Genomic DNA, 14,158 nt, shown 5'->3' with positions numbered 1-14,158 from the left:
TGGACACAAGGGGACACAAGTGGACACAAGGGGGAACTACACGGAACTGCAGTTGAAACTGGGAACAGGAGGCGCTTCTGCTGTGCAAAGGGTTATGGGAGCCTGAACGAGCCACCCAGCAGCTATCCTGGCTTCTTTCAAGACAGTGGCTGGCAGGGATCCTGCCTTGCGTCTGGCACGAGGGCGGGAAGGGCTGAAGGCCCTCCCCGTGCCAGTCAGCCCTGCTCGGTGTACTCACACGTCCCCGTGCACAAGGCCATAGACGCTGTGGATGTTCCAGTTGTAGGCCCCCAGGAGGATGATGACCAGCAGGGCGATGACGAGGGCGGGGAGCCCCCAGCTCAGCAGGAAGTACAGCAGGTAGCGGCGCTCCGTGTGCTCGTCGTTCATCACCAACACCTGCCAGAAATTCACTGCCTTGGCAAACACAAAAAAAATGCAGTGGGTAACTAGCAGAAATCCCCAAATGCTTCAAGAAGGGTTTTGTTTTGCTCTTTATTGGTACAACTGTGATAATTACAGTATTGGAGCAGTGCAGATGTGACATATGCTGTGTATTTATTTCAAAGTGCCTTGAAACACAAAATTAAATCAGGTGTTTACGTTTGTGGTTGATCACAGATGTTATCTCCCTTTATCATGGAAAAAAACATCTGTATTTGACACTTCCTCTAAATGAAGAAGGCTGTGTTTCATGCATTCCACTTCTGTGCTCTTCTTTAATGTTTTCCTTAGGTATTCCTTAGGTAATCTAATGAAAAAAAATCAACTGGTAACTGACAGACACATTATTGTTGTTGTCCATAAGTAAAATTATTAAGCATTTAATTTTAAGGGTCAGTCCAGGGAAAAATACATCTTGTACACATCCTACGTAATGGAAACTAAAGCTGTTATATGCCCTATTTGGCTTCTTTATAAATCACAGCTTGGGCAGGTCAAATATGGTTTAAGGAATTAAGTCCAGGAAACTTTAAGCTCACACAATCCAAATATCACACTTTTAATGGGAGTTTTAATGGCTTCGTCAGTCAAACCAGTGATGAAACTTGCTAATAAGCAGGCTGATTAGTTTTTAAACCTAATCTGTGGTATTGCTGCAAAAGCCCATTGAGCCCAAAAGTGAATAAAAACCTGGTTTGTCTCCCAAAGACTACTATCACACATCTGGTGCACGTTTTTTCTGGATAAATACTTTCCAAAGTGAATCACAGTGTCTTTCTACCTGTCTGAATGGAAACATTACTCAATTGCTACCATGTGTGTTTCCAGGGTTATGGTTTATTAACAAAGAATAACTCTGTTTACACAGAGACACAATCGGCCAAACTGGCCCCAACTGGTTATTGGCTCCGTGGCCCCAAAGCGAACGCAGAGCATTTAGTTTGAATAAATGTGTTATAAATTTATGACACCTTTTACTGAAGCTCAGTTCTACTTACACATGGCTTTCTTGATCAATCCTACCATTAAGGCATGAAACATGGATTTTTGGAGCTCTTTGACTCCAAGTGCACCTTTGTGCTACTACGAACTACGTGAAAAGCTAACCGCTCACACATTTGCTCACTATATACAATCACTTTTTACTGTCTGCATCTTTTCCTAAAGAGCTAAACAAAAAACAGAAAGTAATACAAACATTTAAACTGAAACTTCAACATCTATTGGAAATTTTGTTGGCATACCAGAAGACATATGTGAAAAAACGTATGGCCTCTTTTATCACACCACCGTCAGTCATAACCTTCCTGTGCTTCCGACGCGGACCGCTGGCTGTTGCTCTGGGGTCACATCAGAAAGAGGTCGTTCATTGCCCTCTGCTCGGCAGCGCGTTTCTTGAGCAGAAGCAGAGACAGGGTCTCTGGATCTGTAAGGCAGCAGGGGTCCGACCCGAGCTGCACGTTCCCCCACCCCCATCGTGTTGAGGAACAGGGGTCCGACCCAAGCTGCACGCTACCCCATCCATCCCCATCGTGTTGAGGAACGGGGGTCCAACTTGAGCTGCGCGGTCCCCCATCCCCATCGTGTTGAGGAATAGGAGTAGCACACAGCTTTGTCACTGCCCTCAGGTCGCACACAGGTCTGATGTAATGGCAAATGTAAAGCCTTCAAAAGGCCCCCCAAAAAGATGAAAAAATACAGGGACCTGGGGACCCTGATCTTTCAACACCAAAAACAGCCTGCTCCACTCTCTGCTCTGTTGCATTTGTATTAAGGACTAAATATTTTTAGGAAGAAAATTCAGCACCCCTCTAGCCACAGAGGGCTACATAGGCCAAATGTCACCCCATTGTTAAAGCTGTCTTGTGTTCCAAAAGTCACTACACTTGTAGGAAAAAACCACAAAACATTCATTTCTGATCCCTCCCTGTGAGACGTACTGTATATAATTACAATACCAAAGTCTCAAGAAAGTGTTACAAATTTACCGTACACTTGTAATCCTTTTGGATATAATATTATGGGGCGATAGCAATCTTTACGACATGACAACGCTTATTTTTTAAAATAATCCTACTGCCTGGGAATTAAAGATCAACAACAATACCTTTCAAACACTTCCTTTTATAAAAAGGAAAAGATAATGATCAATTGATATTACAAAAACAAGAAGGAACTGATATACAGTATACAGTATATCTCTCTCTCATTTTTTCAGTTATGTAATTTGTCTTGGCTATAAAGAAACCTAACTAAACTCAAAACAACAGGACTGCGACGATTCTCACATTGCTGCCATCACCTTGTTCAATCCCCCTAGATCTCACAAAGTCTTGACCTGACTTTGAACCATCCCATTGCACACTACACACACACATTGCACTGTAGATTTCTGAGGCACTTTGTGTTTGTGTTTCTTCATTGCTTCTTGCATTGAATAAAGGGTTACAGTGCAGTTACACAATGTAGCCTGCTTTCTGTGATTTATACTCTTGTCCTTCTGTGCACAATGCATTATGTTGTTTCTGTAGTCACTTTGAGTAAAGGGGTCAACGAACCAATTAATTGTTAAAGTTTTAAACTAGAAATTAATATCAACATTGTTATGAAAAGGTAAAAAACACTTGATGTACTGTATGGGAGCGAAGCAGCACTCCTCCTTGCAGACAATCTTTCAACAATCCATGATTAGACAGGTGGAAACAATTATATCTTATCCTTTTCTTATTATTAATTCTTGAATATCAGCTTTCTCCCTCTGCAAAAATGTTTTAAGGTCCCCAAAAAGAAATCAAATAGACACAAATATTAATTTCTTGTTAATTTGTAATGGCCAGGGTAAATGAAATTGGGTCAATATAAACTGTTTATGCCGTAACAGTGCATGGGCAATATGTCGTGACTTTTTTTGTAATGAGTTATGCATGTGCAACAGATGTGATATATAATGTTTTGCGATTCACTCAAAAGTGCAGAAGAGACACGTGTCCATAAAAATGTTCCCCTAGGGAGCAATACAGTTTATCTTTATCCTGTAATGCACACTACCAAGCTTCCCATTTTAACCAGACTGCTTTTGTTTCTGCTCCACACAGTGCGAGGCTGAAGCACACGTAGGAGGTAGGAGCTTGCAGTATAATGATAATTCGGCCCTCAGCGACTTGTGTGGCCCTGCTGCTTCTGGACGTGACTGTTTGAAACTAGAAGGTAGGCAAGGAAAGGCAGTTACACACAGTGGACCTTCCTTCATCTAGTGTCTGGTTACTTTACTCTAAGCCACTTGAAAAGCTACACATACCGTGGATAAATCCCTCTACCTGAAGATAAATGTGTTCCCAGATATCATTCTTACATCTATGATGTTATTTGATTTAAATAAGTTAATTGTTCCAGTGTTTAGTGTTTCTGTTTTTTTATACCTCGCCTATGTTATTTCCCTTCTTGTTAAACAGTAAGCTCCTCCTTCTGAATGAGTCTATAATCTGTTCTTTAAGAGGTTTTAGTTCTGAAACGCGACAAGCAAGCCGCGCTTTCTGTACTCCTCAGATTTGATTTCTTATCTAGTGCATCTCTAATTCCTTTTAAAGCCCTTACAAGTGGTGGTACCCATGGTAGAGTGAATTATGAATCAAAATGTGATTGACCGACTGCTTGAAACCGTACCTTGTAGTGATTGCATCGCTAAGATTTATGAACGCAGTTAAAATTAATCAATTAGGTAATTGGTGTAAACGACATTGTTTCAGGGGATCATAGACACTTACTTGAATGAGCATCCAGCTGAACTGGCTGAGGTGGAAATAGTGGGTGAACAAGCCAAGAGCAGAACAGCTTTCTTCTGACAGCTGGCGTCCTCTGTAAGCTGAGACCAGGAAAGCGATCTGAAAAACACAGAGATAGAGATGTCAATCAAGAAAGAACTAGACACTGGTGAGGTGGCTGTTTATTCACCTCAGGAAAGACTTAAAGAAATATATGTTATAGCTTTGAGGGAAGGCATTGGAAGATAAATTCTACTTAAATCCCAAATTCAGAATGTGGAACATAATAATCTTGATGTTAAACTAGCTGAAAGAGGTTGAATTGTCACCTGAAATGTTCCAACCAACCAAATGAGCAATCGATAAACCAATCAATCAGTTAATCAATGAACCAACCAATCACACCAATAAAAAGCATATATATCTGATGGAAGCCCTTCAGCCAGTTGCTGTTTTAAAAGCTACATTCACTGTCATGTCTGAAGACTGACCTAATTGGATGTATGTAAACTGTTTGTTAAATATTGCTTTTCAGGATATGCCAGAGATGTACAAGGAAAAACAAAGACAAAACAAAATTAAGACTATATCTATTTGACCCCATGTCGGTTGAATGAAACTACACTACTTTAAACTGTCACAAAGTGTAAAATTCTGTCCAACTCTGTGCTGGACAAACGAGGACACAACAGAAGATGAAAAGGGACGCAGCATATTCCTGAAAACACAGGACAGGTAAGTACTGCCTGGATCGGAGCTCTTAGAACCAACAAATTAACCAGCCCCTGGGAAAAAGGTACAGATACAGAACATGCATCAGATACATGCAAATGCGAAACAAGTGGGAACAGAGGTCTTTTTAATTGCACGACTGCATTGGGCCAGACAGACACGAGTTCTTTTGAACAACAAAAGAAATGGGAGTGCGGCTATCCAGAGCAGCCTGATTGAGAGAGAAAGCAGTGTCTCTTGAGAGCAACTGTTTTGCCTTTCAAATGAGCAGTGGGCGTCTCTCAGTGAGCCTCAGGTCAGAGCCCAAAGACTGCACTGCCTCCTAGACATCAAGCGCATTATATGAAGAGCGAGTGATGTCGCCACAGGGCTAGCATTTACTTGTTGCTGCCTCAACCCATCTGGGTATAACCGGCTTTCGGTTTCAGATCAGACTATTTTGAAAATCAGCAGGTCGTTATTTGGCCATGTCTTTTAAAAAAGGAGCCAAAAAATAAGGTGACCTTTACAAACAAACTCTGGTGCAGCCATGCAGCCAGCATTTCGTGTTTAGCTTTCGATGTCTTTCAGTAAAAGCAGTTTCAGTTTGCCAAAATTTCTTTCCATTTGAATTCATTTAGGAAAATCGAATGCTAGCGCACAATTTCATTTCTTTCTTAAATAAAGACACAAATAGCTATAGGGTGCAATGTGGGGAATGGGTAAAGATAGAGTGTCCACCTTTTTGTTCCCTGTGAAACTATCTATACCCCAGGACTGGAGGCGAAACCTAGAACACCACCCTATTTCAGCATGACATCCGAAGATCAAGCCATCACGACACTGAACTCGCACTGTGCAACAGAATCACTGGCAGTGGTGGCTGAATAATAATTAATGGATGTTAGAAATGAGCAAATGATATTTTAAAATCATCTTTACCATTCACCCTGGCATGTCCTGCTGTTTTATATAGCATGTTGTATTATACAGTACTGTTTACGTTTAGCATGTTATATATATTTAACACATTCAAAACTGGCACCACTGGGCCCAGTAAGTTTAAAGGTTAAACCATAGAGTTAGTTAAAAATGTAACTGACTGTGTAGCTAGTGAAGACAGGGTGCTGCATCAAGGATACTCAAATTTTAGCACAGAAGGAGGTTTTATAAACATTTTGATAAACATTATAAGAGCACAGCATTGTAAAAAAGACAACTCAGAGCAACAAATGGGTAAACTACTATTGAGTAGTTCCAACCTAAGGTCTGTACTACATTTAGGCTGAAGACGTCTTTTCTGGTCCACGTAGTTCTTATCATTTAGGGCATGAAGGACACAGTCTGATGCTGAGAGACATGCAGGGCTGCAGTGACAGATATTAACGATACCGTCTCCAAAACAGACTTGTTTACAGTCACAGGGAGGATAACAAAAAGACTCCTCTTAACAGATGACTGAAGGCCATGATACACAAGCACTCCTTACCAAGAAAAATACACCTTTTCGCATTGCATTCTACAGCAGAGCTCTGCTGTTTTTCTAAAATCTATCTGCTTCATATATTCTTTTTGGTTACCGTTTACACACAACAATATACAGCTGCTTTTGTTCCAGAATGTCTAGTCATGTTGCAGTGATGGTAAGGTGACTGCATGGGAGTTTTCCATTTTGGCCTATGAATCCAATGTGTGCCCCAGTCATTTCTTGCACTGCTGACTTGGAGCCCTGTGCAAGGTAAGGAGCATTAGAAACAGCTAAAACTAACAATGGCTTCAATGCACTGCACCATGTCTACCCACTTCAAACCACAGCTGAATAGTGTCAAACCTTCATTTTAAAGTGAAAAGAAGAAGCTAAGTACACAATCAGGATCTGTATCCTTTTACACTCTGATTTCAAGAAACCATGGAATGGGTATTTCTGTAAAAATCAAAATAGTCTGTTAACTTCCTCTACATTTCTAAGTTAAAATTCAAGGCGCTTACTTTAATAGTTTGTTTTCTAGATACAGGAACAGTGTAATAACATAACAGACATGATTGTTGAGACTGGTGTTAAACCAGGATTTTTCATTTTATTAAAGACTGTGGTAGATGAAATATACAGAGAAAACGAATCTCTCAGACAATACTCATTTTAAATTGCACTATAAAGACACAGATAAATTTGTCCGTTTGCAGTAGGCAAAAATGTGGAGCAGTGGTTAGGGTATTATTAGTATTAGTAACTGTTCCTTTCTATAGTTCAGGTGGGTAGTTGCAAAGGAACAAGTAACAGGTTTATTCCATGCTGGAAAAGAAGAAAGAAAACACAACTTTTTGGCCGTTTTCTTTCTTCTCTTTTCAGCATGGAATAAACCTATTACTTGTTCCTAATCCTGTCTGCGTGGAGATTGCATGTTCTCCACGTGTTCACACGAGTTTCTCTGCTTCACGTGGGGTTCTCTGGTTTCCTCCCACAGTGCACAGGCAGGCTGGTATGTTCACTGGCTTCTGGGAAAACTGGCGTTGTGTGAGTGTGTGTCTGTGTGTCTGCTAGGCAGAGGACTAGAGTCCCACTCAGGGTGTAGCCTGGTTAATGTCCATTGCTTGCTGGGACAGGCTCAAGACCACCGTGAGCCAGAATGGGATAAAGTGGTTAGAAAAGGGATAAGAACATAAGAAAGGTTACAAATGAAAGGAATCCATTTGCACCATCTAGCCAGTTTGGTAGTTAGTAGTGAATTAATCCGAGGATCTTGTCAGGTCTTTTCCTGACAGAAACTGAAGCATCGGCTTCAGCAGCACAGCTCTGTAGTGTATTCCATGCTCTTACAACCCTTTGGGGGAAGAAGTGTTTCATTTGTTTGTTCCCACTTTCTTTTTACAGCTTATAGAGGGAAGAAATGGCACATGTTAACTCCGAAATATAATTGCAAGCCTCATAATAAAAGCTTCCTGTCTGTAGATGGCGACTTTGTTTATTTTTTGCAATGATAACACATATGCGTGCAATAAGGGAACAAAAACAACAAAGTAAACACTTGAAAAATGATTAAAAGGTGCTGATACGGCTTAAGCAAAGCGTGAATCAAAAATTAATATCAAAGGCGCTCTGAACCTTGTGCATGCTGCCTGCAGTGACTTTTACTATCACCTGGTGAACTGCACAGCTCTTGGGTGACAGGCTATCCTACTGAGCTATACAAACACAAGCCCTGGAATATCGAAGTCCTGACCTAAATTTAACGGCTTCCCAGTCCATTTTAGTAACAATGTCACCTTGAATCAGTGCCAGCAGAACTATTGATCTGTTTTGCAAAAGAGAGGCCTGAGGTAAATGTCAGCTCAGACACTGACCTGACAGAAAATTACAAAAATGGAGAGAATACCCATGTTTCATTTGGTAAGGTACCATACTGTATTTTCAGTTCCCTGCTGAAAAAGCACCAGGATGATTCTGATTATGACCAGTGAAACTATTTACAATTTCATTATCTTTAAAGAAATATTGTGGAACAAGCTCATAAGAGGTCACCATCAGAGCGAAACTGCCCTGCAGTTTTTGCAGCAAGGAACCGAGTATAAAAACTGACGGATATATCCAAATAAGTCCTGCTTAAGATTTACAGTAGTTTTAACACTCCCAATGACATTTCTGCTTATTTTACGCTCCGATGTCATTCTCACAGGGTAGTTTCAAAAAGGGTAAATGAAAAGACTCAATGTTCTGTGTAATTTTATGATCAAGTCATTCTAAAACGCTGGCCTACCACACCTGGATTTCAAAGCTCATGTTCTTGAGACACTTGGACTCTTTCAAATCTCATTTTGGGAAAAAAAGCATTACTCTTATTTATCCCTCTCTTCTAATTAGTTTGGCTCTCTACCTACTACAGCAGGTTTTAATTCAATCTGTTGCTTGTTTCTATTGCATGTATTTTTAGTTCTGATGCTGAGCCTTTTAAGATGCAATACAGAAGCTCCTTCCGGTCTCCTTTAGCTTCAGTAATCCACCTGAATGAGCTTCAGATTTAACTTGGAAAGCCTTTCTATCAACAAGTGATTAAACACTGGGATACAATCATTTTCTGTGGGAGATTATTTTATCATGTTGGTGGCATGCCTGGAAGGCTGAGTTTGTGCTGTTGCAGTTTTGTGATCTGGGGAGTTATTTTTTTCCCTTAACTGTAGGGAACTGATTCACTGGGCCACTGAATAGTTGGTTCATTGATTAAATGATCAGTCAGTTGATTGATTGAAAAGCTTTGGGAGGAATTCTGTAACTTCTTCTACAAAAGCTTCTTTTCTTCTTTCCATCAAACTAATTGCAAGGAGGAGCTTGGCAATTGAAAGTCCAAGGTCAGTTTAAATATCAGCTCAGCTTCCTCCTTAGAGATCTTTAAATCAGCCCACAAATAGGAAATACAGCATAAGGTCTGTGGTTAGCAAAGTGTAGTACACCTCCCTCTCATACCATACAAATAGTGGTCTACAAAAGATACTTAAACATCTTAAGATAAAAATAGTTCCTGCACTACACTCATCATGTGACTGCAACTTATCATTGCTTATCAAAGGATGTGAGGGAAAAATCGGCAGTCCCTGAACTTAATATAGGAAGAGCAGTGGTTGGGGTTCTGGGCTTGTAACTGGAAGGTTTTCAGGTTCAAATCCGAGGTGAGACAATGCTGTGGTGCCCTTGAGCAAAGTACTTCACACAGATAGCTCCAGTAAATTACCCAGCTGTATAAATTGGTGCAACTGTAATTTGCTTTGGATAATATATGGGATAATCAGGAAGATCAGCCACAGATTAGAAATCTTCCACACCAGCAACGGCAAAAGGAATTTCCAGTCCAAGATCACGTGACATTGAATCCATCATTGTTAAATGACCCAGAGATGAAGAGCCACTTAAAAAAAACTAAATGAAATCTAAATCACGTGTTGCTGGAGAATCTGTTCGATTTTGGCTATGTTTGGATTCAAAGTCATAACTTTGATGTCATAATCTTCAGAATACTGGACTGACAAATACTCTTCAGAACCTGGAAAGTGAAGCATGCTTGTCTGATGAAATTTCCCTAATTAAAAAGAGGCAGGCTCTGGATTAATGAACTGGTAACTTTTTACTACTGCTGATAGACTGTCTCAATAATGCACAGCATTAGCCGGCAGCCAGCAGCCAGATCACCCTGCAGCTCCCAGCTGGCAGCCCACTGAAGCTCAGCAGCTGTGAGCCTGGTCAGTACCTGGATGGGAGACTCCTGGGAAAGCTAAGGTTACTGCTGGAAGAAAAACAGCCCTGCTGTTTTTCTGTTGGGTTTCTCACAAGACTTTGTCTAAACACATCCACCACCATAACATATTAATAACATCACCTTGCATCAGAAACAGCTCTTCATCTTTTTTATTTATAGTTTTTTGGAATATCCACCAATATTCATCGTCTAAATGTTTCAAAACATTGAATCACAAAGTGTAACATCCCTCATTTAGTGTATTGTGTGAACTTACAGTTAATAGTTATTGCTATTTATAAAAAAAAGAAAAATGGTGCTTTGTTCGTGAAAGTTCATGAACCTGCAGGGTTCAGCCTATTTTATTTTATAGGAGTTGGGGTTGAGCAACCTCTTTATTTAACAATTATCACGTGTTTAAAGTGCATAATCTTTAACCATGATTGACGTGACTGATAAAGAGAGCTTATGAAAATTGACCAGTCCTGGTGTTAAAAGGAGAAAATCCTAGATTCTTTTTCCCCAGGCTGGTATAAAAATGAGCTCAATAATTAATAGCCTGTAACAAGGCCAAGGATTATTGACACTGATCATTAACTGTTAAACAAATATAAACATTTGTCAATATTATTGACAGCATTTGTGCCAGTTAATGAGTCCATCAGGACATGTGATACATGTGATGTGGATAGAGGGACATGTATGACGAATCAGGACTTTAGCTTCCCCAGTTACCCTCTGACACAATGGGAGCTGACACGAGTATCTATTTTATTTTCACCTGCTGGCTGCGTGACGTACAGTAATAATGCTCATAATGCTATTTTGTCCAGAAAAAGAAAAAAAGGTTACTGGAGTGTCATAAAATGTCCGGGTGCTTCCATCCACAAAGTTGACTATTCTTAAGGCGAGAGGTAAAAGAACCCGTTGAAATGAATTTTTCATACATTGGATGTAAAAGCAATAAGCTACCTGGTAGCGTTATTGAAGATAACGCAACTGTGAGAGTGACTGAGAACTAAGTGTCTTAATCTCATTTATTAATTCATACTGCCTTGACATCTTTTACAAGGTATTACAAGACATACTCATCTACATTTAATGTTGCACAGGAAAAAGTAATAGGTTTATTCCATACTGAAAAGAGAAGAAAAAACACAACGTTTCGGCCGTGGAGCCTTCTTCAGGTGTGAGAAAGACAAGGCAGTAAGCAAAGGTAATGTAGCAGGAGAACAAGAGCTGGGAGAGAGGAGGAGCTGGAGGTGGGAGCAGGGGACAGACAGAGAGGCCAATGAGGTGGTGTGAAGTCAGGACAGGTGAAGAGAGGTGTGAAATGAAACCTGCAATGAATAGAGAGAATTTAATTTAATGTCGAATATCATGATAATTAAAACACAGGACACATAACTTCCATATGTGTTGCTTTTCCAGCTCGTTAAATAGTTGCATGATTCAAACATTTCATGCCCTACTCGTCCCTTGAAATATAAATTTATCAATCATCGTCACCGTCATCATCATCATTTTTATTTTGATTTGCTCCTTTCATGACAAACCACCTCACAGCACAGAAAATTAAATAATCTGATTCAATACGAAAGCAAAAGTTAAAATTGGGGGAAGGGGCAGCAGCCTTTGAGAAGACAAAAAGGAAAGATGAAGTCAGGATCCCAGCCACTGGGAACCTTTTGAGAAATGGAAAAAAAAGATGTGATCCATGCAAAAGGTTAAAGGTCTGAAAGAAACGGAAAACAAAATGGAGCAGGAAAAAAACTGGAAGCACATGGCAGTGAATCTGGCCAGAGGTTAGTCATACTCTATATGTTCTAAGCTATTGAACTCAGAGCACTGAAAATGACAAAGTCCTGTGAAGGACAACAGGACTAAGACAGTCCCCAGTACAAGGCCTTTCATTTTAACTGAGCTGCTCACTTATTATATCTAACTGATCAGAACGCAATCTGCAGAGTTATAGGAAACAAGGCAGTGATGATGGCTAACTACTAAGACAGTTACTATGTGGAAGTGCATTTGGAAGTGAGAACTGGAGGCACTTCTTTACCCAAAGGGTTGTGGGAGTGTGGAACAAGCGACCCAGGTATGCCCTTCAAGCAGACCCCCCTTCTCTCAAGGAATGGCTGGATGAGATCCTCAGATCAATTATTAACTACCAAGAAGGCTGAATGTCCTGCTCTCTTTTGCAGATTTTCTAGTGTTTCTGCCTTTTTTGCAAAACAACAAAGCAATTGTCAAAAAAATATCCATAACGGACATACTTATACAAATACTGTACAATCCAGAAAAGCAGCAGACCCACAGATTCACCATGTTTTTTGTGCATATTTCTGGAACCAAATATTCTGAGCCTATCTAGACTTATGATAGTGTCTATAGGCCCTTCCCCTAGAACAAACTGAAAAATGTAACATTTTTAAATGTAAAACATAAATTCAATTAATCCACCACCTAATTCAAGTGGGGCTATAGCTCAGCCCATGATCCTCACAAAGCAAAGCTTTCTTAAAATAGCACACAATGGTGTAATTGTATATCCTACACACTTATAGTACATAAAACATATCCCCATGTAATTTTAAAAGACACTGTCTTTCACTTCAGCTACTGAAAGCCACAAATGTGGATGTCTGGCCCCATAAATACACCATAATATAATGGTAACCTTATAATAAGAAAAGGTTTCAATACCATTTATTTTAGTCTGGTGTGTTTAAAGCAGTTAACGAAATGTAAACGTATTTGTTTTTATGACACTTGCAAGCCTCACGTAAGACAACAAACAAGGAGAACTGTTCACGCTGTGTGGCAAGCTTGATTCCACATTACAACAGGAATATTCTGAGAGTCTTTGAGCTTTTCTTCAACACAGACACTGGTTTACTTACTGTCACATAATGGATTATGGAGCAGGAAAGGCAAGGGCATACCTTCTGAAAGCACAGACATGTCACACAGTAAACATGATTACAGCTATTGCCCTGCTAGAATCTATACTGTGCTTGGCAGGGGCAGGTGCAGAGGCTGCCTTCTGTGCAAACAAACTTCCCTTTTTTTCTAAAGCCCTTCTGAGTAGGAGTCAAGGTTTCTGTTCCTCAAGAGATGTACAATCAGATAAAAGACGTTCTAACGGGAGGGAAAGTCCCTGCTATGCAGGATATTGCTTGTGATAACATACTGTATAATTTTAAACAAAGTGTAACATACAGTACAATCACATCTAAAAATCATAAAAGTGTTTTACCAGTGTGTCACAACTTAGAGAAAACACAAACTACACCATTTCGTTACTGGTAATTTTATATCTGCAATGGAGATTGATTTTCATTAGGAGGCTTCAGGAACCAGTTTGGATTAAATTGTTAATGCTAAAGTCCGAACAAAGATAGCAGGCACACTGAAGGCACAGACATTTTAATATGTAAAGCACAGTGTTAACAGTATTGTGAAGCTCACAATCTGCTTGTGCTACTTCCTTCAATCAGGGGCTGATGTTGCTTTATCAGGGCAGAAATCTTTCATGGTCCCTGTTTGGCATTGGTGTTTTATAATACTGCACTCTTTTATAATTCTAAGAATAATATTGGTTTTTTTTTTACAGAAATGGTGTAAAATTAAATTAAAGGTACAGGCAGAGGCAAAGGGACATTAGAAACACCAAGTGAGAGAAAACAATATTACCGGCGAAAGCTAAAATGTAATTAGTGGAGAGTCTGTACTAGGACCACTACTCGTATTGATTTATATCAACGATGTAATTAGTGGAGTACCACAGGGATCTGTACTGGGTCCACTGCTTTTACTAATTTATGTCTATTTTATCTAGATTTTGGTATAGTTAGTAAGATTGCAGATGACACCAAAACAGGAGGAGCTTGCAAAGAAACCTCAAAGACATTAAGCATGAAGTCAAGGCTAGCAAAACACCTGGCAGATGACATTTTGATCTGCACTCTGCTGCAAGCAGGTGGCTAAAACATAAACTTTATATATGAGATGGGA

General features: G+C 39.9%; 1 protein-coding gene across 3 annotated transcripts in view; it reads right to left on the bottom strand.

Moving 5' to 3' along the window:
• adgrv1 (adhesion G protein-coupled receptor V1) overlaps positions 1–14,158 on the bottom strand; it is a 203,674-nt gene that overhangs the window by 39,337 nt on the left and 150,179 nt on the right. For all 3 annotated transcript variants that reach the window (XM_088630676.1, XM_088630677.1, XM_088630678.1), the window contains 2 exons: positions 4,209–4,325; positions 239–417 (listed from right to left, as the gene is read on the bottom strand). In XM_088630676.1, the coding sequence (XP_088486802.1) occupies positions 239–417; positions 4,209–4,325 (296 nt within the window). The remainder of the gene's footprint in view (positions 1–238; positions 418–4,208; positions 4,326–14,158) is intronic.

This window comes from Lepisosteus platostomus, chromosome 4 (genome assembly GCF_059453375.1).
Source record: "Lepisosteus platostomus isolate fLepPlt1 chromosome 4, fLepPlt1.hap1, whole genome shotgun sequence".
In the NCBI taxonomy this organism is placed as follows: domain Eukaryota; kingdom Metazoa; phylum Chordata; class Actinopteri; order Semionotiformes; family Lepisosteidae; genus Lepisosteus; species Lepisosteus platostomus.
Note: the sequence above shows the minus strand (reverse complement) of the source record. Positions and strands in the feature narration are given on the sequence as shown.